At 45.7% G+C, this 25,903-nt stretch overlaps 1 protein-coding gene across 3 annotated transcripts in view; it reads right to left on the reverse strand.

Moving 5' to 3' along the window:
- Window positions 1-25,903, reverse strand: part of WNT11 (Wnt family member 11) — a 156,679-nt gene that overhangs the window by 88,848 nt on the left and 41,928 nt on the right. For all 3 annotated transcript variants that reach the window (XM_033947704.1, XM_033947707.1, XM_033947706.1), the window contains exons 3-4: window positions 9,381-9,616; window positions 312-589 (exon numbers count right to left, since the gene is read on the reverse strand). In XM_033947704.1, coding sequence (XP_033803595.1) covers window positions 312-589; window positions 9,381-9,616 — 514 coding nt within the window. The remainder of the gene's footprint in view (window positions 1-311; window positions 590-9,380; window positions 9,617-25,903) is intronic.

Below are 25,903 nucleotides of genomic sequence, written 5' to 3' on the forward strand. Positions count from 1 at the left end.
GCGCAGATGCCATCACGACGTCGCTCGTTACTAGAGGCTTTTCAAAATCCGGACAAAATACCAGGTTTTGAAAAGCCGTCCGGACCCCCGGACATGTCCTCAAAGAGAAGGACGTGTCCAGGAAATCCGGACGTCTGGTAACCCTAGCTACTGCTACTCTATAGCTCTTTACAGAACCACAAAGAAGACAGTCCCTGCTCTAAAGAGCTTACAGTCTAAGGATAGATTTTCAAAACTGGAAAGAGAGTCACAGAACTTCTGAAAATTGCCTTTCGCAACGAAAGCTTCTTTTTCTTCCCCCCATTTGTTACCTGTCTTCCCACTTCACTGTTGTGCAGGTGCATCAGCTTATTGGCTTGAGATCCAGATTTTTTCACCTTCATGGGAGCATCTGAAAATTTGGATCCCATGAGCAGACCATAGTTGAGGTTGTCAGCACATCCTCCCCAGCGGTACCCAGGTTCAGGGGTCTCACCTGGGATGGGGCCACAAGAACAGCCCGGGAGGTCTCCGGTGGTGCAGGCCCTTGCGATGGTGTGGCTAATGCCTGCAGCAGAGAGGGCATAGACAAATGCCGACTCTCTGGTACCTGGAAACGAGATGGAAAAGGAAAAAAAAAAAAAAACAGCGGGGTTCAGTTCCGAAGTCAACTCCAGAGTGGTTTGAGTAGATGCCACACCTTTTTCTAATAAAATCTCACCCCAGTTCGATTACAAAAAATAGATAATTCCAATTCTAACAGATGCTGGCATTGTCATATTAATATAGGAACTTTGGATCATCTTTTATATTTTTGACCACTGATACTTAGTTTCTGGAAGTCAATTTGGGGACATCTTGGGTCATCTATCCCCCTTCTCCTATGAGGCGGTAATTTGTGGTACGTTATTTCATGTTAAGCCTACTTTAGACAAGTATAAAAGTCGCCTTTTCCTGATCATGACGGGAATAGCTGTTCAACTGATCACACATAATTGGAAGAACCATGACAGGTGGGTAAATGTGTGTACCACATCTAAGTATGAAAGAATGATGGCGGAACATTTGGGGACTAGTAAGTCCTTTAATGATGTATGGAGTCCATTGACTACTTTTGTTTCTTCCCTTTTCATTAGATTTCTTTACACATCCAGGGAGGGAAATGTACGTTGAGGAGTTAAATTATTTAATATAATATTGAACTCACATCATACGTATTATTGTATTAATAATTAAGATGAGGATGGGAGCAAATGATTGTTTAATGTAATAATTGTATAGTTATTAGTGCGTTTTATGCAATATTTATGATTTAATAATAATAACTTTATTTTATATACCGTAGTACCACAAACAGTTCAGAGCGGTTTACAGTGTAAGAGACTGTACATTTACAGCGAAGATACAATGAGGACTGTACATATTCAGTAAAGGTGTTTAAACAGCGAAGAACAATGTAAATTTACCATGCAGGAGATTGTACATATACATATATATAGTAGAGAAGCAGTGCGAGAGGCTTATAAAGAACAAAGCAGTGTACAAAACCAATACAGGGTGGTGAATGTATTGCACTATCAAAGTTTGAAAATCAATAAAAATTTAAACAAACAAAAAATAAAATAAAATCTAACTGGTTACCGATCCAAGTTTATTTAAAATTTGATAAAATCGCTTTTTCATAAATTCAAAGTGACGTACAATAGTATAAAAATTAAAAAAAGAAAAAGGGGAGACAGGCAATTTAGGACACTATAGACTTACTGAAACGGAGAGGGTGGTAGGGGGAGAACGACAATCGGTATAGGAAAGAGAACGAAAAACGGAGGAAAACATAAGGGAATAATATAGGTGGTGGGATGCCTTCGTAAGGGTCAGTGAGGTGAATTATTCAAAGACGTCCCTAAATAGCTGACACTTTGGGCTCCTTTTACTAAGGTGCGCTAGGGCTTTAACGCATGGAATAGCGCTCGCTACCTTGCCACACACGCTAGACCTTAACGCCAGTATTGAGCTGGCGTTAGTTTTTGAAGCGTAGTGCGCGGTAATTTCCTGCGTGTGCTAAAAATGCTTAGTAAAAGAAGCCTTTTAATTTCCCTTAAAACTTATCAAGGTTTTTTTTCCGCCCTTACCTGGGCCAGTAATAGATTCCAAACACAGAATTACCTTTAAAATTGACATTCAAAATTAAAAATTCACAAGCACCAGGATTTATCGACAGACTCCTCATCCCCCAAGAACACTTCGCTCCAGCAATCCATTTCGCTTGCATGTCCCCTCAGCAAGACATATTTTTTACGATACCACTAGGAAGTAGAGGTCTGCACAGGAACGGGGATCAAGGGAATCCCGTGGGGGTCCCGCGGGAATCCCCCCTAACCCATGGGACTTCCACGGGGACACTCCTCTGGCCCAGGGAACTCCCACGGGGACCCCCCTCTAGCCAATGGGACTCCCACGGGGATGGAAGGCTTTGGAAGCAGGGTTCGTCCATATAATATAATGGACACGTCAGCCTTAGTAAAAGAGGGGGTTTATAAGTTAATTACCTGAACAGAAAACAAAAAAAGGGTTCCACCAAAGAGATTCCACAAGGAAAACGGCAGCCGCAAACACAAAAGAAACTGTGGAATTGATGATCCTGTCAGAAGTAATTGCTGCTTTTTATGTGGACGAGTGGAGATGGAGGTAATTCCTTGCAGGGATGGGTGGGGACGGAGAGGATCCTGGCGGGGACAGTTGGGGATGGAGAGGATCCTTAAGTGGACGGGTGGGGACGGAGAGGATCCTGGCGGGGATGGGTGGGGACGGAGAGGATCCTGGCGGGGACAGGTGGGGACGGAGAGGATCCTGACGGGGACGGGTGGGGACGGAGAGGATCCTGACGGGGATGGGTGGGGACAGAGAGGATCCTGACGGGGACGGGTGGGGACGGAGAGGATCCTGACGGGGACGGGTGGGGACAGAGAGGATCCTGGCGGGGATGGGTGGGGATGGAGAAGATCCTGGTGGGGACGGGTGGGGACGGAGAGGATCCTGGTGGGGATGGGTGGGGACAGAGAGGATCCTGGTGGGGATGGGTGGGGACGGAGAGGATCCTGGCGGGGACGGAGAGGATCCTGATGGGGACGGGTGGGGACGGAGAGGATCCTGGTGGGGATGGGTGGGGACAGAGAGGATCCTGGTGGGGATGGGTGGGGACGGAGAGGATCCTGATGGGGACGGGTGGGGACGGAGAGGATCCTGGCGGGGATGGGTGGGGACGGAGAGGATCCTGGTGGGGACGGGTGGGGACGGAGAGGATCCTGGCGGGGACGGGTGGGGACAGAGATGATCCTGGTGGGGATGGGTGGGGATGAGAGGGATTTCTGTCCCCGCGCAACTCTCTACTAGTAAGCGAATATTCTCAGTCACAGCCCGTATGCTTTGGAACACACTCCCAATTTATCTGAAGGAAGAGATTAATTTTGAAAATTTCAGAGGAAAATTAAAAACCTTCCTATTTAGGGAAGCCTACAACCTGTGGTTTCCACGCCTCCAAAGTCTCTCAAAAAGGGTTACCAGGCGTCTGGATTTCCTTTTGAGGACATGTCCGGAAGTCTGGACGGCTTTTCAAAACCTGGCACTTTGTCCGGGTTTTAAAAAGCTTTCCTTCGAGTAGGAGGGCATCCACGCATGACACCATTGCATCGCATCTGCGGATGTCCTGCCCGACGAGAGAAGGCAGCAGGGGGTGAGGCTGGGGCGGGCTTGGAGGCATGGCTGGGACGGAACCGGGGCGGAGATGGGTGGGACTGTGCGGGCCTGGGGGGCGGGTCTAGGGCGCCCGGATTTTCCAGACGGAAAATCTAGTAACCCTGCTTTTATGTGTCTTTTCTGTTTACAAATGTAATTTCCACCCACCTTTCCACTCATTTCTGTACTTCATGCCACGTCGTATGTTTCCGTTTTAATCCCCCCCAATTTTAAACTTTTTTTAATTAAATTATAATGGTATTTATGATAAAGGTTTGAGAAAAAATAAAAATTAATAAAAAGTTTTTGAGCAATAACTAAAATATAATAAAAATTTGACGAATTAAGTCTTTTTTAATATATGAAGGTTTTTTGAATCTATGAAAGACACCCACGCCACAATTCCTTTTTTGGGTAATATCATTATGATCCATGGAGTGGCATCTCTGAGATTCTTTTCCTTCATTTAATTAACTTAATCTCTTTTCCATTTTTATCCCCCCAAACTTTAAACTTTTTTAAATTAAATTATAATGGTATTTATAATAAAGGTTAGAGAAAAAATAAAAATAAAAATTAATAAAAAGTTTTTGAGCAATAACTAAACTATAATAAAATTTTGACGAATTAAGTCTTTTTTAATATATGAAGGTTTTTTGAATCTATGAAAGACACCCACGCCACAATTCCTTATATGGGTAATATCATTATGATCCATGAGATTCTTTTCCTTCATTTAATTAACTTAATCTCTTTTCCATTTTTATCCCCCCAAACTTTAAACTTTTTTAAATTAAATTATAATGGTATTTATAATAAAGGTTAGAGAAAAAATAAAAATAAAAATTAATAAAAAGTTTTTGAGCAATAACTAAACTATAATAAAATTTTGACGAATTAAGTCTTTTTTAATATATGAAGGTTTTATGAATCTATGAAAGACACCCACGCCACAATTCCTTATATGGGTAATATCATTATGATCCATGGAGTGGCATCTCTGAGATTCTTTTCCTTCATTTAATTGATTTAATCTCTTTTCCGTTTTTATCCCCCAAAATTTTAAACTTTTTTTACTGCAACGTTCTACGCCGTTTGGAGAGCTGTTATAAGCGGTATATCAAATTTTAATCAACTTGGAAACTTGGATGTTTGGGGGGGAAAAATATTTAACTTTTGGGGCTCCTTTTACTAAGGTGCGCTAGCGTTTTTAGCGCACACAGGAAATTACCGCCCGCTACGCTTTTAGAACCAACGCGAGCTCAATGCTGGCGTTAAGGTCTAGCGTGCGCGGCAATGTAGGGCACACTATTCCCCGCGTTAAAGCCCTAATGCGGCTTAGTAAAAGGAGCCCTTGGTGTATAACAAGGGGTGACGGGACATAAGTGCGCCGGACAAAGCCGCGCCGACATTTCAGCCCAGACAATTGCGCACAAGACTCCAGCGCGCCGCTGTAAAAGTTAATTTTAAAGAGCTCCAACAGGGGGTGTCTTTACTTAATGCTCTTCGTGCTGCCGTTGGGGGGAGGTGTGGGGGGTGCAACCGTTCACGTTATACAGAAAACGTAACTTTTTACTTAAAAAATCGGGAAAAAGTCAAGTTTCCTCTATAATGGGAGTTCCAACCCCCAAAACCCCTTCCCACAAAGGCAGCGCGAACACTATTAAGTAAACTGGGGGGTTCCCTCCTCACCCCCCCCCTCCCCCCATCAGAACTCCTTAAAATTAACTTTTCCAGCGGCACACTGGAGTCTTGTGCCCAATTGTCTGGGCTCAAATGTCGGCGTGGCTTTCTCCCGCGCATGAATGACTGTACCATAACAAGGCTAAATGAACTTGAGCATAGTGTCATAAACTTAAACAGTATTTCCTAAAAGCCACACTTTGGATTTATAACTCGTGCACAGTGGAATACATAGAAATAGCATCAGAAGAATGTATCCTGTCCACATTTTCATGAGTTATGCAATATGGTGGCTGCATCATTCACCCAGGACAGATTGAAATATAGCCAATCTTTAGCTCTCTGATCATTCAGCGCTGACTGCTCTGAGGTATGTGTTGTCTATAACTTTTTTTCAGTTCACCATGTGCAGCAGGCCTTGTGGTGACGTCTTCAGTCTTAATGGCTTTTTGCGTCCAACAGTGGATGCCAGAATACATCTATTTCGTGTTGGATGGACTGGGACAAGGCTTGGACTTGTTTAAAAGTAACCTGAAGCCAAGGAACCTACTTTCGGATCCCAAAAGTTCAATTGGGGGAGTTAGGCAATCAGTGTGTCCTGTTCAGCTAACCTGGCCAAACGGCCATGCATGGCCATATCGGGTTTCTCTCTCAAAATACACTTTCCGCATCCGCTGACAGTCTTTGGCCCTGGAGCCTCTCACTGGCTACAGTCTGCTTTTGAAATAGAGAATGACACGGGGACAAGTTTGTCTCCGTCCCTGCAGGAACTCAATTTTCCCGTCCCCACGAATTATCCCTGTCTCTGCCTTAACCGCGCAAACCTCGAACACTTATGATTTTAAAGCGTTTGAGGCTTGTGCAGATGAGGACGGAGCTTAGGCATTGGTGGAATGAGGCATTATGACATCACAATCTCAGCTCTAGAATGTTGCTACTTAGGATTTTAAAGTGTTTGAGGCTTATGCAGATGAGGATGGAGCTTAGTCATTGGTGGAATGAGGCATTATGACATCACAATCTGAGCTCTAGAATGTTGCTACTTAGGATTTTAAAGTGTCTGAGGCTTATGCAGATGAGAACGGAGCTTAGGCATTGGTGGAATGAGGCATCATGACATCACAATCTCAGCTCTAGAATGTTGCTACTTAGGATTTGAAAGGGTTTGAGGCTTGTGCAGATGAGGACGGAGCTTAGGCATTGGTGGAATGAGGCATTATGACATCACAATCTGAGCTCTAGAATGTTGCTACTTAGGATTTTAAAGGGTTTGAGGCTTGTTCAGATGAGGACGAAGCTTGCAGGAATGGGGAAGAGACAGGAAAAGAAATCGATGGGACAGGAAAATGAATTCCCGCAGGGACGGGGAAAAATTTGTCTCCGTGTCATTCTCTACTTTGAAATTCACATTCCTTCATTCTGTCCTTCCTCCTAATTCCCACCCATTCACCAGCCCTCATCTCTGCATACCTTTCAACCCCATTTTAAATGTTTCCACGAAACCTTCTACTAAAATACTCTAATCCCTTGCTTTTCTCTCCCAGTCCTCAAGGGCCACTAACAAGTCAGATTTGAAGGATATCCCTAAAGAATATGCATGAGACAGATAAGCATATAATAGAAGCAGTAGGCATGCAAATATCATTCATGCATATTCATTAAGGATATTCTGAAAACCTGGCCTGGGCATGAAGACCAAGGTTCTAATCTATTGTTCCCCTTGCTACCACAACATGACAACCACTCTTTCTGGCTATGTTGCAAGTCCTGCCAGTTAGGGACCAGTCACCTCTATACCTCTATCTCAGTGTGTCGTATTGAACTTGCTTGTAATCTCCATTGCCCTGGCTATACTCTCTAAATAAAAATATGATAATGGAAGGGGTCTACCTGCAGAAATATTAAATAAGAAAAATGGTGATGCAAATAGAAGGCGGCAGTGATAGGGTTACCAGATTTTCCCGAAGGAAAATCTAGACTCATGACCATGCCCCCAGGCCCGCCCAGTTTTGCCCACGTCCTGCCCCTAGCCCCACCCCCTTAACCTGTTCGTGCATTGGGATGGCATCCGCACACATGCATGGATGCGATGACATCTCGCGTTGGTGCGTGATGTTACCGCGTTGCATCCGTGTGTTCGTGGATGCCGTACTGATATCGGAAGCTCTTCAAAACCCGGACAAGGTGCTGGGTTTTGAAATGCCGTCTGGACCCCTAGACACATCCTCCAAAGGACATGTCTGGGGAAATGCACGGACGGGGAGAGGGACCTTGGGGTGATAGTGTCCGAAGATCTAAAGGCGAAAAAACAGTGTGACAAGGCAGTGGCTGCTGCCAGAAGGATTCTGGGCTGTATAAAGAGAGGCGTGGTCAGTAGAAGGAAGAAGGTGTTGATGCCCCTGTACAGGTCATTGGTGAGGCCCCACTTGGAGTATTGTGTTCAGTTTTGGAGACCGTATCTGGCGAAAGACGTAAGAAGACTTGAGGCGGTCCAGAGGAGGGCGACGAAAATGATAGGAGGCTTGCGCCAGAAGCCGTATGAGGAGAGACTGGAAGCCCTGAATATGTATACCCTAGAGGAAAGGAGAGACAGGGGAGATATGATTCAGACGTTCAAATACTTAAAGGGTATTAACGTAGAACAAAATCTTTTCCAGAGAAAGGAAAATGGTAAAACCAGAGGACATAATTTGAGGTTGAGGGGTGGTAGATTCAGGGGCAATGTTAGGAAATTCTACTTTACGGAGAGGGTGGTGGATGCCTGGAATGCGCTCCCGAGAGAGGTGGTGGAGAGGAAAACTGTGACTGAGTTCAAAGAAGCGTGGGATGAACACAGAAGATTTAGAATCAGAAAATAATATTAAAGATTGAACTAGGCCAGTTACTGGGCAGACTTGTACGGTCTGTGTCTGTGCATGGCCGTTTGGAGGAGGATGGGCAGGGGAGGGCTTCAATGGCTGGGAGGGTGTAGATGGGCTGGAGTAAGTCTTAACAGAGATTTCGGCAGTTGGAACCCAAGCACAGTACCGGGTAAAGCTTTGGATTCTCACCCAGAAATAGCTAAGAAGAAAAAAAAAAAAAAAATTTAAATTGAATCAGGTTGGGCAGACTGGATGGACCATTCGGGTCTTTATCTGCCGTCATCTACTATGTTACTATGTTACTATGTTACTATGTTATGTCTGGTAACCCTATGCAGTGAGAACACGCAAGAGAAAAGACCAGGAATGGAATAGGGAAGTAGCTCCCAAACCTATCCAACTGAACCCCCAGCCAGTCGGTTACGTTTTCAGGAGATCCAGAACGAGTATGCATGAGAACCCTGCATACAACAGGAGACACATGCATGCTGATTTAATTCACGGGTATTTACTGTGTACAAAACCCAACTTGATGTGGAGTCACTATGATGACCTTGGGAACCTTTGATGTCTGGCGACCAATTAGGGCACCAACTAGTCAAAATGGGTGAGCCTAGAGCTGCTCATTTGCCAATTCTGTTGTACTAAAATGTACTAACAGAACCACCAGAGGTTGGTTTGGTTTGGTTTGTTTTTTTGCACCTGGAAATGGTTTAGCCAGTGCTCCGCCGTAACACTTTAGCCTGGAAAAGAAATGGACCGAATCAAAACACCAAATGTTTTGATTCAACAGTAGAACCGTGTTCAAAGAGAGGAAGAGAGCACTGGCTTTACCTTCCACCAGTAAAAAAAACAGTGAAGATGAGAGTCATGTGGGAAAGCAAAACAAAATTAGAAAACTTTTCATGTTTCCGCAGAATTACAAATTTATCTTGGGTTGTCCAAAGGAAGATTATTTACAGCAAAAAAAAAAAAAAAGTTAGCCTTCTCCTACACAGAAAAACACTGCTGGGCGTCGGATAACACAAACATTAGTTTCTTTTTCAGTCCTTTGTAAATTCTGATTTATTTCAGTGTAGCCTTCCCCCCCCCCCCCCAAGGGGAGTTGCAAATGAAAGTTACCTCTGTCCAAATCTGCCTGGAAGTTCGGTGCCAGCTCTATGGAGGAACAGTTCCAACGCATGTCGGAGAAAGTTTTATGGCAGGTCTTCTTCACCTCTCTCGCTGCTTGGATGATGGTTTGCATGAGTTCCAGATTAGTGCGACACAGCTGCATCTGAGAGGAAACCAACCCTTCCAGCTGCTTGCAGTGCTGGGTTTGATTCAAGGCCAAAGCTGACGGGGTCTTGGACAAAGCTCTGAAGAGAAAACATAGAATACTCATATTATTGACTGACACAGCAAATTCATTTTGGGGCTTTTTTTCTTTTCTTAAAAGGAATCCGCTTTTGTGACTGAGGAGCCCAATGCCCTTCCCTCGGCTACTATAAGTCGTCTGTCAAGGTCACTGCCACGAGTTGCTCTCGAGTGTAGATGCTACTGATCTAAAATCCACAATGTCCGCATTTCTACGAGGTACTGGAAAATAACCTTCCTGTTTTTGCTAACGTATTGCTTGGTGTTTTGAAACATTCATAGGACGAATAGACCAAATCCTTAATGCTCCCCTCTTCCGCCTTAACGCTCCCCCTCTCCACATTAGAAAACAGATCGAACACTCCTCTTTGCATCAAACCAAATCCTTAACTCTCTCCTCCCCCCCCCCTCAACACTACCCACCTTTCTTTACTTTTTCCTCCTCCTCCCCCCCTTCCAAGATCCCTGCCCCCTCCCTCTCATACAATATGCTCTGTTCCCCCCTCTCATAAATTCAATTGTACTCTCTTACAGTACATACCGTATGTGCTCTGTATTAGCCCTTCCTTCACTTAAATTGTCAATGCAAACTAATTTGACCCTTCAATTGACTTGTTATGTTCTTCTCTTTTCAACTGCACTGTATGTAACTCATCTATTTGTTGTGAACCGCCTAGAACTCCCTGGGTATGGCGGTATACAAAAATAAATTATTATTATTATAGTAGTTCCGATACGAAAATTAAAATAGAAACAATAAAACACAGAAAATGATAGCAAATACAGGTTTCCAAAGCGTGACCCTCAAAGTCCTCCATTGTGGCCCTCAAACAATTAGCCGATATGCTCTTCATATCCTGTAAATGTGTTCATTTCAATCCTGCCCTCTTCAGGGTGTTACTCAAGTGTTTCGTTTATGGAAGTTGCTACTGTTGACAATCCAAAATGAAGTGAGTTTTTAAAGATATCCTTGAAGCATGGTAGAATCAATATTAGTATTCATTTTTACGGTTTAAAATACCAAGTCTGAACAGACAGGTCAAGGCAGTTTACAAAACTAGAATGTCTAAGCTTAGGGCTACCATATTTCAGAACAAAGAAACCCGGATGCATGCCCCCGCCCTGTCCCCCCTCCAACATGTCCCGTTCCGCCTACAGCCCTGCCCCCAAAAGCCTCAGGAGTTTTTGCTGACCTCCAGGTCATCCACGTAGGGTTGTTGAAGGCCCTCCAGAGCTCGGCCATACGTGGTATATAAAATCTGGGAGCATACTTTCCTAAAAAGAATCTTTTTATTTTGTGGACAGCTTGTCCACATGTTTCCTGAGGTTTCTCGATCAGCTCTCTTCAGGAGAGCTTTTCTTCAACTTACTGTAAATTAGAGAATGACACGGTGAAAAAATTGGTCACCGTCACCGCCCCGTCCCCGTCTCACCATCCTCTGCACCGCCCCGTCACCGCCATTCCCTTCACCGCCCCGTCACCGTCACCGCTGCATATATAAAAGCCTCAAACGGGTACGATTTTAAATACTTTTCTTTAGCTACGGCTGCAAGTCTCCCCTCCCCCCAGCGATCACGGCAGGAGGGCACCCAACCCCTCCTGTAGACCCCCCCCAACGGCCCTCCCGACAATCGCAGCAGAAGGGTACCCAACCCCTCCTGCCGGTCCTCCCAATGGCCTCCCCTAAGATCGCCGGCAGGAGGGTACCCAACCCCTCCTGCTGGACCCCCCCCCCAACGAACCCTCCCACCCCGGAACCCCCTTAGTCTTACTTTCCAAGTTGGACCGGACGGCTCCTCACACGTATGGCCAGCAGGCTTGCCTCCGTCCAAATGAGGCGGGCCCGCCCCTACCCTGCCCAACCCACAGGATCCTAGGGCCTGATTGGTCTAGGCACCTAAAGCCACTCCCGCTATAGGAGGGGCCTTAGGTGCTTGGGCCAATCAGGCCCTAGGATCCTGTGGGTTAGGCAGGGGAGGGGAGGGGCGGGCCCGCCTCATTTGGACGGAGGCAGGCCTGCTGGCCAGACGAGCGAGGAGCTGTCCGGTCCAACTTGGAAAGTAAGACTAAGGGTGGTGTTTCGGGATGGCGGGGTTTGTTGGGGGAGGGTCCGGCAGGAGGGGTTGGGCACCCTCCTATTGGCGATATAGGGGGCCGTTGGGGGGGCCGGCAGGAGGGGTTGGGCACCCTCCTACCAGTGATCATAGGGGGGCTGTTGGGGAGCTGGCAGGAGGGGTTGGATATCCTCCTGCTGCGATCGTCGGGAGGGCCGTTGGGGGGGGGTTGGGGTAGGCAGGAGGGGATGGGTACCCTCCTGCCGCGATCGTCGGGGGGGAGCCAGTATATTGGGGGGCGGAGTCAATGCGGCAACGTGCAGGTGAAACACAGGTAAATAGCGGTTCCTAGAAGGGGGGACATTGGCCTGCGGGGACAAATCTATTCACCGTTTTTGCGGGCGGTGGAAGGATTTGTCCCCGCGTCTGCGGATATTTGCTAATGAGGTCACCATAACCCGCAGCCAAACCGCAGCCACGCAGCGGTTCGCTGCGGGGATCGCTCCCCGTGTCATTCTCTACTGTAAATCAAAGTTTCTGGCCTCTTCCCACTATTCCCCCCCTACCCCCACCACATGCGCGCCTCCCTTCTCTTCCCCCGCACCTCTACTTGCTCACCACTGCAAGTAACAATATCATCGTCCTCCTCGCGACTGCGTCGGCTCCCGCCGACATCACTTCCAGGTGCTGCTCATAGGAAGAGACGTCAGAGGGAGAAGACGTGGTCACGGCAGTGAACAACTAGAGGTTCGGGGAAGGGGGTGCAGAGACGAGGGCGGGGGATGGGCGCTACTGCCCCCGGGCTTCTCACACCCTCGCTAAGCCACTGGCTAGTGGTGCTACATTTTTCTCAGATTCCCATGCAAATGTAGTTAAGCGCTGGAAGGCGCCCTACCGCCATCTAACTTAAGTGGGAAAAAGCCTTTTAAAAATGATGAAAAACTTTAAAAATTATTATAGCCTGCAAATCCTTTGTTACCAGACAGATCTAGTAGGACATCAGGTTGCCCAGTGGAACAAATTAATTTCTCAATTCTTGATTAAAAAACCAAAACATAGTCTTAGAGACATTTGGAGCATCGAGATAAAACAGTACATTTCTGCATCTCGATGGCCACGAATTTGGACTTGGAGGTTGAAATGTAGAGCGTCAGCATCTATGAGACAAACTTGGTTATTTTTATTACGTAGGATTTTTTGGACCCCGGTTCGTTTACAAAAGATAGACAGTTCTAAGTCTAATAGATGCTGGCATTGTCATATTAATATTGGGACTCTTGATCATATGTTATATTTTTGTCCACTGATACTTAATTTCTGGAGGTCAATTTGGGGACAGATAAATATTATTCTCGAATCATCTATTCCTTTATCATATGAAACCATAATTTGTGGTACGTTGTTACAGGTAAAGCCTATTTTGGATAAATACAGGAGCCGTCTTGGTTCATAGACAACAACGCGGAAGACAAAGGCGCGCGCCGACAACTGAGCGCAAGACGGAGGCGCGCGCCGAAGAAAATTACTGTTTTTAGGGGCTCCGACGGGGGGTTTTGTTGGGGAGCACCCCCAGTTTACTTAATACAAATCGCGCCGGCATTGTGGGGGGTTTGGGGGATTGTAACCCCCCACATTTTACTGTAAACTTAACTTTTTCCCTAAAAACAGGGAAAAAGTGAAGTTTTCAGTAAAATGTGGGGGGTTACAAACCCCAAACCCCCCCACAACGCGGCGCAATCTGTATTAAGTAAAGTGGGGGTGTTCCCCCCCACGCCCCCCTCCCCGTCGGAGCCCTAAAAACAGTAATTATCTTCAGCGCGCGCCTCCGCGCTGCTCTCAATTGTCTGCTCGCGCCTTTGTCCCGGCACGCTTTTGACCTGACACCGCCGTCTTTTATTGATCAAGGCAGGAATAACCATCCAAATGATCCCAAGGAACTGGAAATGTTATGACAGACTTAACGACACGTTCTGGTAGGCAAGTGTGAAAGAATGAATGGGGAATGCTTGGGTCTTAGCAATACATGTAATAAAGAATGGAGCCCATTGACTGCATTTGTTAACATACAATAATAGAGATATATCTTTTATTTCTTAGATTTCCTGACACATCCAGGGTGGGGGGAGGGGAGGGGAAGACTTTAAAAATATTTAAATATAATCTATATATATAAAATCGGAGGTATGTATGTGTGTATGTATGTATGTGTGTGTGTATGTGCCGCGATCACGCAAAAACGGCTTGACCGATTTGAACGAAACTTGGTATGCAGATCCCTCACTACCTGGGGTGATATGTTCTGGGGGTATCGCGGCCCACCTGCACACATGGGCGGAGCTACAAACATAAAATCAGATTTCACCCATTCATGTTAATGGAAAAAATGTAAAAAGCTGCCAACGCAAAAACGGCTTGCCCGATTTGAACGAAACTTGGTATGCAGATCCCTCACTACCTGGGGTGATATGTTCTGGGGGTCTCGCGGCCCACCTGCACACGTGGGCGGAGCTACAAACAGAAAATCAGATTTCACCCATTCATGTCAATGTAAAAAATGTAAAAAGCTGCCATTCTCACAGTAATTCAAAAACGGCTTGACCAGTTTGAACGAAACTTGGTATGCAGATCCCTCACTACCTGGGGTGATATGTTCTGGGGGTATCGCGGCCCACCTGCACACGTGGGCGGAGCTACAAACAGAAAATCAGATTTCACCCATTCATGTCAATGTAAAAAATGTAAAAAGCTGCCATTCTCACAGTAATTCAAAAACGGCTTGACCGGTTTGAACGAAACTTGGTATGCAGATCCCTCACTACCTGGGGTGATATGTTCTGGGGGTCTCGCGGCCCACCTGCACACGTGGGCGGAGCTACAAACAGAAAATCAGATTTCACCCATTCATGTCAATGTAAAAAATGTAAAAAGCTGCCATTCTCACAGTAATTCAAAAACGGCTTGACCGGTTTGAACGAAACTTGGTATGCAGATCCCTCACTACCTGGGGTGATATGTTCTGGGGGTCTCGCGGCCCACCTGCACACGTGGGCGGAGCTACAAACAGAAAATCAGATTTCACCCATTCATGTCAATGGAAAATATGTAAAAAGCTGCCATTCTCACAGTAATTCAAAAACGGCTTGACCGATTTGAACGAAACTTGGTATGCAGATCCCTCACTACCTGGGGTGCTATGTTCTGGGGGTCTCTTCACCCAAGAATTTATATGTTCTTGCTCCAGGAGGTGAAACTAAAATTGTTGTTTATAATCACGTTTTGCGTTAGTTGTATTGTATTCATTTTGTCAAATATTTCACATTATAATTTGAATATTGTACTTTTTATTAAGCTGTAAAAAAATAATTTCATTCACCACTATAAAGTATCTTTATTTGAATCCATTTACAGTGTTATTGCTATAATTAAATACCCGTGCAACGCCGGGGCATCAGCTAGTATTGTAATAAATAATATGATTTAATATATTAACAATTGAGAGGAGGGGGGGAAATTGATGTTTTCTTTAATAATGTGTGTAATATGGTGTATTTTATGCAATCTGTTAAAGTTATATTAATTGTAATACACTGTCAAAGCTTGAAAATTAATAAAGAATTAAAAAAAAAATGATGAATATCATTTTTTTAAAATTTAAATGTAGGTGCCTAGAAAAATGGCGCCTGCATTGCAGCTACGGAGGTTACGTTATGACGCCTAATGCCATTGCAGGCGTGGTTAATGCCGGAAGTGGCATTAGGCGTGGTACAGCGCCTCTGTAGCTGCAATCCACATAACAGATAGGCGCCGGAAATGTAGGCCTTTAAAATCCTATCCTGCATTTCCGGTGTTGCGCCGTATGCTTGGAACAATCTGCCCGAATCCCTACGACGGGCTCCGCCTCTGGCAGGGTTCAAGGCCCAGTTAAAAGCCCACCTCTTTGAGGGTGCTTTTGACGCCTCTCACCTTAGATGCTGCATCCCCTACCCTCCGCGTCGTGTCTGTCTGTCCAAGTTAGATTGTAAGCAATTCCGAGCAGGGACCATCTATAAATGTCAAAATGTGCAGCGCTGCGTACATAGGGTTACCGGGTTTTATGTCAGTAAAATCCAGATCCCTAGACCTGCCTTCAGACCCCTCCTGACACAATTTCTTTTCGAAACTCGGACAAAGTGCAGGGTTTTGACAAGCCGTCTGGATCCCCGGACATGTCCTCAATAGGAGATATCTGGGGAAATCCGGACGCCTTGGTAGCCCATGTGCACACCTTTCATCGCTATATAGATACGTAGTAGTTGCAGTAGTACCTTTCACGAAGCTGCGAATCTATAAACGATGCCGTTGTGTGATTGACACACGATCAGGGATTGGTTTTTAGGCAGCCGACGATGATGATGCCATATGGTTTTTTTGAAATCCCCTGCAGCTGGAGACCTTCCTAGCTGGGAAACCAACATGGAGATCCCTCTGGCTGTGGGTGAAACTTAGAGAATGACACGGGGACAAATTTTTCCCCATCCCTGTAGGAACTCAATTTACTCACCCTGTCCCCGCAAGTTTTCTCGCTGTCCCTGCCCCGTTCCTGTAAGCTCAGTCTTAACCACACGCGTCTCAAACACTTATGATTATAAAGCGTTTGAAGCTTGTGCAGATGAGGACGGAGCTTAGGCATTGGTGGAATGAGGCATTATGACATCACAAGCTGAGCTCTAGAATGTTGCTACTTAGGATTTGAAAGTGTTTGAGGCTTGTGCAGATGAGGACGGAGCTTAGGCATTGGTGGAATGAGGCATTATGACATCACAATCTGAGCTCTAGAATGTTGCTACTTAGGATTTGAAAGTGTTTGAGGCTTGTGCAGATGAGGACGGAGCTTAGGCATTGGTGGAATGAGGCATTATGACATCACAATCTGAGCTCTAGAATGTGGCTACTTAGGATTTTAAAGTGTTTGAGGCTTGTGCCGATGAGGACGGAGCTTAGGCATTGGTGGAATGAGGCATTATGACATCACAATCTGAGCTCTAGAATGTTGCTACTTAGGAATTGAAACAGTTTGAGGCTTGTGCAGATGAGGACGGAGCTTAGGCATTGGTGGAATGAGGCATTATGACATCACAATCTGAGCTCTCGAATGTTGCTACTTAGGATTTTAAAGGGTTTGAGGCTGGTGCAGATGAGGACGGAGCTTGCAGGAATGGGGCAGGGACAGGAAAAGAACTCGCGGGGACGGGATGGTAAAATGAGTTCCCACGGGGACGGGGAAAAATTTGTCCCCGTTGTCATTCTCTAGTGAAACTATTGCTTCCTCATGAGCTGAGGGTGATAAGATAGTATGATCCTTGTTTGTATTTAGCCTTTGTTTTTATTTTAATTTATGCCTCCAAGAATCATAGACTGTTCTCTTGATGTGGACTTAAAGAATGCTTTGTTTATTCGACATGTAATATTGTAACTTGTCTTTCCACTTTTTCCTGTAATTTAGATTATAAGGAAAAACTTTAATGAAAAATAAAAAACACTAGTACTAGGGGAGTATGCAATGAAGTAGTAAGTAGCAGATTTAAAACAAACCAGACACAATATTCTTCACTCAACATGTAATTAAACTCTGGAATTTGTTGGCAGAGAATGTGGTGAAAGCAGTTAGCAGGGTTTAAAAAAGGTTTGGATAATTTTCTTAAACAAAAGACTATAAGCCATTATTATGATGGACTTTGGTGAAATCCACTGCTTATTCCTAGGATAAGCAGCATAAAATCTATTTTACTCTTTGAGATCGTGCCAGGTACTTGTGAACTGGGTTGGCCACTGCTGGAAACAGGATACTGGGATTGATGGATCTTCAGTCTGTCCTAGTATGGCAACTCATAAGAACTGGGACAGACCGAATGTCCATCAAGCCCGGCATCCTGTTTCCAACAGTGGCTATGTCATAAGCACCTGGCAAGATCTCAAAGAGTAAAACAGATTTTATGCTGCTTATCCTAGGAATAAGCAGTGGATTTCCTCAAGTCCATCTTAATAATGGTCTACGGACTTTTAAGAAATTAGCCAAACCTTTTTCAAACCCCGCTAAGCTAACTGCTTTCACCACATTTTCCAGCAATGAATTCCAGAGTTTAATTACACGTTGAGTGAAGAAATATTTTCTCCGGTTTGTTTTAAATCTACTACTTAGTAGCTTTGTCGCATGTCCCCTAGGCAGGGCATGATTATCCAATAGGCCAAGTAGGCACGTGCCTAGGGCCCGAAATGGTCAGGGGGGCCCGATGAAGGAAGGCATCAATATTGTTTTTTTCCAAACGGCGATGGGCCCCTCCAGCATCGATCGGCAACGCGGGCCCCCTGATCGGTAACACAGGCCCCAGCCCGATTGACAACACGGCCCCCCCACATATACACACATCGACGGAAAGTAAGACAAGCAAGCAACGCGGGTAAGAAAGGCAACGGGGATCTGTAATTGTGCAAGCGGTGCTGCTTGCCCAAAGCTTCCCTCTGACGCAGCTTCCTGTTTCCGCCTGGGCGCATGGTGGGGTGGGGCGGGGCAGGGGGGCCCAGTGTACTTGTGTGCCTAGAGGCCCTCGATGAATTAATCCTGCCCTGCCCCTAGGCCTAGCATTTTTGGACAGACTAAACAAGCGATTCACATCGACCCGTTTCACTCCACTCGGGGTTCCATAAATTCATCAGCCTTTCCATAAAGAAATATTTCCTTAGGTGATTCCTGAGTCTATCTCCCTTCATCTTCATCCTATAGCCACTTGTTCCAGAGCTTCCTTTCAGCTGAAAGCAAACATCAAGTTTCAAGTTCAAGTTTAATTAAATTTTAATATAGCGACCATCGATGCGCACCTGGCCGGTTTACAAAGCTAAAAAAGGTTAAAATAAATTTTTGTCACAGGCCGAAATCTTGTTGGAGCACTTACATTGTTGGCTTTGTATTTTTTCTCTACTTATAAAATCAATAAAACATTTTGAACTAAAAAAAAAAAAAATTTTTGTAGGGGGGTAGGAGGAGAAATGTGAACATTAAATAGACAAATTACAAATACAAACAAGAGTTTGAGGGTAATGGGGTGGGGGGAAGTTAATAATTAAATCATTAAAAACAAATTAATTAAAGGGAAGAGGGGGGGAATAAAACACCAGGAATGGGAATCGCTTCTTAAAAGCGGTTCGTGTAATATACTGCTATGTTGTTGGAAAGGAAATATTTAGACGCGCTGGTATGCGTCTTGGAATAAGAACGTTTTTAGTTTCGTCTTGAATTCATTCTGCTCTCCTCAACGCTGCCCTCGACGTACTAAAGCTTTTGTTCATTTTTCCAACGGTCAAGGGCTGTAGATTTAAAAGATATCACAATAGAACTCGCCCCTTTCGGGCAGCATTTGCGGATAAAGATTTTAAACGGTTGTTATCTATGCCTACCTCTTATTTACAGTTTAGGAAACACCTCAAAACCTTTTTATTTTTGACGGTTTCTTGGCCCTCGGTGACTCGATTCTCTTTACGAGTTGTATTATTAGCTAAATATGATTCAGACGTTCAAATACTTGAAGGGAATTAACGTAGAACAAAATCTTTTCCAGAGAAAGGAAAATGGTAAAACCAGAGGACATAATTTGAGGTTGAGGGGTGGTAGATTCAAAGGCAATGTTAGGAAATTCTACTTTACGGAGAGGGTGGTGGATGCCTGGAATGCGCTCCCGAGAGAGGTGGTGGAGAGTAAAACTGTGACTGAGTTCAAAGAAGTGTGGGATGAACACAAAGGATCTAAATCAGAAAATAAGACTAAATATTGAACTAAGGCCAGTACTGGGCAGACTTGTACGGTCTGTGTCTGTGTATGGCCGTTTGGTGGAGGATGGGCAGGGGAGGGCTTCAATGGCTGGGAGGGTGTAGATGGGCTGGAGTAAGTCTTAACAGAGATTTTGGCAGTTGGAACCCAAGCACAGTACCGGCTAAAGCTTTGGATTCTCGCCCAGAAATAGCTAAGAAGAAAAAAAAAAAAATTTAAATTGAATCAGGTTGGGCAGACTGGATGGACCATTCGGGTCTTTATCTCCCGTCATCTACTATGTTACTATGTAAACCGCTTGGAACTTTTCGGTATTTGCAGTCTAGAAATGGATTTTTATGATACGTTCCAAAGTATAGACGTTGAAATCCTTAAACCTTACCTCCTCCCCCTTTTGTAAAAGTGTAGTGTGGTTTTTAGCACTGGCGCAGCGGTAGAATTCCTATGGGCGTCGGTGCTGTTACCACCATGGCCGGTGCAAAGACCACGCTACGCTTGTAAAAGGGGGGAGGTGAGGAGGGCTAAGTTTGTCCTGAAACACTTTATGATGGAGACCACGGACCATTTTCGTAGTTGCTCTCTGGACCTACTCCATCCTGCTTATTTCTTTTTGAAAGTGGCGTCTCCAGAATTGAGATTAGAGTTCGGCTGAATAGTGTATTTTACTATTTAGCCAAATACCAATCATGAAAAATATTATTCAGCCCAGTTCGAATAATAAATACAAATCGTCAGTGAGCTGTAACATAACAGCCAATAAAAGAAGCAACAGGAACTCCGAAACCAAGGGCTCTTTTTACTAAGGTGCGCTAGCGTTTTTAGCGCGCACTAACCGAAAAATACTAACGCAAGCTCTATGGAGGCGTTAGAGTTTAGCGCGTGCGGTATTGTAGCATGCGCTAAGCGCACAAAAATCCACTAGCGCACCTTAGTAAAAGGAGCCCCCAAGTGTTTATTTCAGTACGATTTAGCGCAGTAGAGTCCTGGATTGTTCGCATTTGAATTTTAACCACTATTCAGCTGAGTATAAAATACCGCACTGCTCCTTGTGACCCTGTGCAAGTCACTCACTCCCCCCTCCCACCTTTTACAAAATCGTAAAAGAGTTTTTTAGCGCAGGCTAGCGTGCAGAATGCTCTGCACTGCTCCCGACCCTCATAGAGTTCCTATAAGTGTCGGGAGTAGCGCATATATAAAAACTAGTCTTGAAGCCCGTTACATTAACGGGTGCTAGAATATATGTCTGTCTGTCTTTCTTTTTTTCTGTCTCGCTCCCTCCCACTGTCTCTCTCTCTCCCTGGCCCCCTTTCTCTGTTTTTCTGTCCCTCTCCCTGCCCCTGTGTCTTTCTTCCTTTCTTTCTGTCTCCCTCCCTCCCTCCTGCTGTCTGTCTGTCATTTTTTTCCCTGCATTTCCCTGTGCAGCAGCAACAGCATTTCCCTCCCCTACCCCCCCTTCCTTGTGCAGCAGCAGCAGCAGCAGCAGTATTTCCCTTCCCCTCCAGGTCCCTGTGCAGCAGTAGCAGCATTTTACCCCACCCCCCTTCCCTACTCTTACCATAATGTGGCCTGCTCCTTTTGGCCCCTCCCCCTTCCCTTCTCGTGGTCTAGCCTGCTCCAAGGGCCCCCCTTCCCTTATTGCGTTCCTCGCAGGCAGGCCCAGCTTCTCCCTGCATGTTACTTTTTTTTTTTTTCCATTCTGTTGCCCTCCCTCACGTGGCTGCCTGCCTGCCTGCCTAGTCCCGTTGAGCGGCTCGTGGCTGGAGTCTTTTTTGTCAGCACTTCCCTGCCCGCCCCGCGGTGTGGCCTGCTCCGGGCAAATTTTTTTTTAAAGTTTAAAGGTGTTGCGGCGGTTTCTCTCGATCCCCGCCAGCGTTGGAAGCCTTCACCGACGCTGGTGCGGCTCGTGAGAGGAGCCGACACTGCGATCTTGTGGAGAGCAAGGAGTCCAGAGCTGGCGGCCAGTCCTGCCGGCGAGTGTAGGTAGGTGCTATAAGGCTGTGGACTCATGCAGGCGCACTCCTGCCACCACAGAACTACTGATCATGGATCAGAGGTCACGGAAAACGCAGGTAACAGTGCGCATTTGCGTCTAGGGTTTTATTATATTAGATATACATACATTCATAATACAGGCAGTCCCTGGGTTAAGAACGAGTTACATTTTTAAAGCTGTTCTTAAGTCAGATTTGTATGTAACTCAGAACTTATAGATTTTGAGATTCTTCCTGCTTACTTCTGCTCCCTGCTGACAAAAGGGCCAACTGAAGTGTTTCCTCTTAAGATACAGCATGCACAACCACACACTGTTCTTAATGTGGCCATGCGTCATGCCTGAATCTGCCACAGGAGAAGTGTAGGAGTTTATTCCACTGGAAATACTGCTCAGTGAAATCAAATGAAGCCGCAACCGCGTTCTTAAGTATGAGTCGTACTTAAGTCGGGCATCTGTAGCTCGGGGACTGCCTGTACTTGACTCACAAAAGAACATAAGAATTGCCATACTGGGACAGACCGAAGGTCCCTCATGCCCAGAAATCTGTTTCTAACAGTGGCTAACTCAGGTCACAAGTGCCTGGCAAGATCCCATGGAGTAGCAACATTCCAGAGCTGAGATTGTGATGTCATAATGCCTCATTCCACCAATGCCTAAGAGCCAACCTCAGCAGTGATGTCACAATGGCTTGATGATTCCTATACAGGCAGTCCCCGGGTTAAGAACGAGTTGCATTTTTAAAGCTGTTCTTAAGTCGGATTTATATGTAACTCAGAACTTGTAGATTTTAGGATTCTTGCTGCTTACCTCTGCTCCCAGCTAACTGTCCCTATCAGTGTTCCCTCTAAAGTACAGCATGCACAACCGCACTCATAAGGGGTGTGCCACAGCTTTGGTAAGAGGGTCCCCAAATGAATTTGTACCAGAGCCCTTTACAGAGGCAATTATTACCCTTATCCTGCTGGCCATTAAAATGGGAGGACCAAGCCACGGTGCAACAGCTCTCTCAATCACCCGATTCACGATACAACTCTAGTATCAGGCAGGGTCGCCAGACGTCTGGATTTACCTGCACAAGTCATTTTTTCAGAGGACTGTCCAGGCGTCTGGGAAGCTTTTCAAAACCCGGCACTTTGTCCGGGTTTTCAAAAGCTGATAAGATCAGAGCCGAGTCTGGCATACCTCTGCGCTTGCGCTGATGCAGCGAGGTGAGGTCCCATGCGTGCACACACGTGTGCGACGTCATCACGTCACTTCCGCACATGTGCAGATGCGTTCCAGATCTGGCCCAACGAGACGAGGTTTGCGTGGGGCTGGGGGGGCGGAACGTGGCGGACCTGGAGGCGGGCCCATGGGCAGAACAGGGCGGGGCCATGTGTCCTCATTTACCAAATGCAAAATCTGGCAACCCTAGTATCAGGGAACTTTTTAACCCTCTCCCTGAATGAATGAATAAATATAGTGCATTCTTAAGCATAAGTCATAGAGCATACGGTCTTTGGCTCCTTAATTAACATAGTAACATAGTAACATAGTAGATGACGGCAGATAAAGACCCGAATGGTCCATCCAGTCTGCCCAACCTGATTCAATTTAAATTTTTTTTTTTTTTTCTTCTTAGCTATTTCTGGGCATGAATCCAAAGCTTTACCCGGTACTGTGCTTGGGTTCCAACTGCCGAAATCTCTGTTAAGACTTACTCCAGCCCATCTACACCCTCCCAGCCACTGAAGCCCTCCCCAGCCCATCCTCCACCAAACGGCCATACACAGACACAGACCGTGCAAGTCTGCCCAGTACTGGCCTAGTTCAATATTTAATATTATTTTCTGATTCTAAATCTTCTGTGTTCATCCCACGCTTCTTTGAACTCAGTCACAGTTTTACTCTCCACCACCTCTCTCGGGAGCGCATTCCAGGCATCCACCACCCTCTCCGTAAAGTAGAATTTCCTAATATTGCCCCTGAATCTACCACCCCTCAACCTCAAATTATGTCCTCTGGTTTTACCATTTTCCTTTCTCTGGAAAGGAATTGAACTGGTCTGCATGAATGCCTCCATCACAACTCCATTCCTGGTTCATCCAGAATTGGTTTATCCAGACTCATCATTCAGGGGTAAATGTTGCATAAAAGAACTGCAGATGACTACTTAGATTAATTTACTTAGATATGTGGAAATACTGTAGGACTCGGAGGCAGATGCTCAAAACTCTGGTGCTGTACGGAACGGTGCCGGAAAGTAGTGCCAGAACAGCACAGCAAAATAACTTCCCAGTGCTCACCACTAATGGCATACAAATGATATGCACACTGTTAGCAGTGGCCTAACGAGGGTGAGAGGCGCCCTCCCCCCACTCTCTTCTCCGACCCCCCCCCCACCTTCATCTGCGCCTTCCCCGCCCTCTCCTGCCACACGCGCACACCCCTTCGCTTCCCCTGCACCTCTTTAACATTCCCATCCTGCTACTTGCGCTAGCATCAGCTCTTCCTCTGATGTCACTTCCTAGGTGTGGGTCCAGGATGTGATGTCAGAGAAAGAGCCGATACTGCCGCAAGCAGCAGGTTAGAGTTGCTGTTCACGCCGGGAACTTTAAAGAGGTGCGGGGGAAGAGGAGGGGGTGCCAGCGCCCCCACCAAGATGTTACCTGGGGTGGACCGCTCCTCCCCCTTACTACACCCTGACTGTGAGCATTGGGACGTTAAGGGGGAGGAATGTGCCTGACGCACGTGCGCAAGAGGGTACGGTAAGCTCAGCTCTTGTATGCATGCGCCAGGCGCACCCGAAGATGAAGCATACGTTGGCTCCTGTTTCCTGCACCTTTAAATATACGAGATGTGTTTTTTTTTTTTTTAGTTCAAATAGTTTTATTGATTTTATAAAAGAAGAAATACAAAGCCAACAATATGAGTGCTCCAACAAGGAACACAGTATAACAATATCATTAACAAATGTGAAGTGCGTCCATAATTAAACAAGAATCACAAATGAATAAATGCATCGGAAATAAAATAGACATGAGAGAAGACATAAGTTCAAGAAAAGGAGATAAAACACATTAGGAGACATGTTCTAACGATGTACCAAATTAATCAATCTAATAGTTCCATCATAAAATAAATAAAAGAGATTGGCATAGACAATATGAAATATGAAGCATGATTTAACCGGAAAAGTGCCTGAAATCAGATGACAAAGGGTGAGAAGGCTTATATTTAAGCTGGAAAGGGCCCCAATTGATTCAGAGGGGCCGGAGCATCAAATGGACTTTTTAGCCAGAGATTTATAAAGATAAGTTAGTTTTTAAAAAAGATTGGACAAGTTCCTGGAGGAAAAGTCCCTAGTCTGTTACTGAGAAAGACATGGGGGAAGCCACTGCTTGCCCTGGATCGGTAGCAGGGAATGTTGCTACTCTTTGGGATTCCGGAACCCTGCTACTCTTTGGGGTTCTAGAATGTTTGCTACTCGTTGGGTTTTAGCCAAGTACTGGTGACCTGAACTGGCCACCGTGAGGATGGGCTATTTGGCTAGATAGACCATTGGTCTGACCCAGTATGGCTAATCTTTATGTTCCAAAAAACTCCAAAGCAGGAAAGGATGTCAAAATCCTATATACAACATCCAATTATCTACTCAGCACTACACACATTCATATATAAAATTGGAGAAAAGACCTGAGTGTCTAATGGGGGTGCTAAAAATCACTTCCCATATAGACAAGCCAATCTCAAAATACTGACTTTGAGACAGGCAGACCATCCTTGGTCAAAAATCTCTAAGATATGTGGACAAATATTACTGATTATCATGTCATCTAGATCAGTGTTCTTCAACCACCAGTCCATGGTCCAGTGCCGGTCCACAGAAATTTCCTGCTGGTCCACAGGGCCAGCACGTGCATCAGGCCCAAAAGTGTTCTTCAACCGCCGGTCCACGGTGCGATCGATGCGGCGTTATCTTCGAGCCAGCTCCCTCTTCCTAACTGATTCAGTGCACAAAGCCACGGGCAGCGGCTCCTACGCGCATCCTGCGCCTGAACCGGAAGCCTTCTCTCTGACGTTGCAACGTCAGAGGGAAGGCTTCCATAAGCACTTAAGCACTGCCTCTGCCGAGTCAGACCACAGGTCCATCATGCCCAGCAGTCCGCTCCCGCGGTGGCCCCTCAGGTCAATGACCTGTAGTGATCTATTACTCAAGAGCATTTTGTCTTGTATAGTAACCCTCTAATTGTACCCCTGGATTCCCTTACCCTTTAGGAACTCGTCCAATCCCTTTTTGAAACCCAAAACCGTACTCTGCTCAACTAACCCCTCTGGAAGCGCATTCCAGGTGTCCACCACCCTCTGGGTGAAGAAGAACTTCCTAGCGTTTGTTCTGAACCTATCTCCCTTCAATTTTTTTGTGTGTCCTCTAGTTTTTGTTGCCCCCGCCAGTCTGAA

Source organism: Geotrypetes seraphini, chromosome 6 (genome assembly GCF_902459505.1).
Source record: "Geotrypetes seraphini chromosome 6, aGeoSer1.1, whole genome shotgun sequence".
NCBI lineage: Eukaryota > Metazoa > Chordata > Amphibia > Gymnophiona > Dermophiidae > Geotrypetes > Geotrypetes seraphini.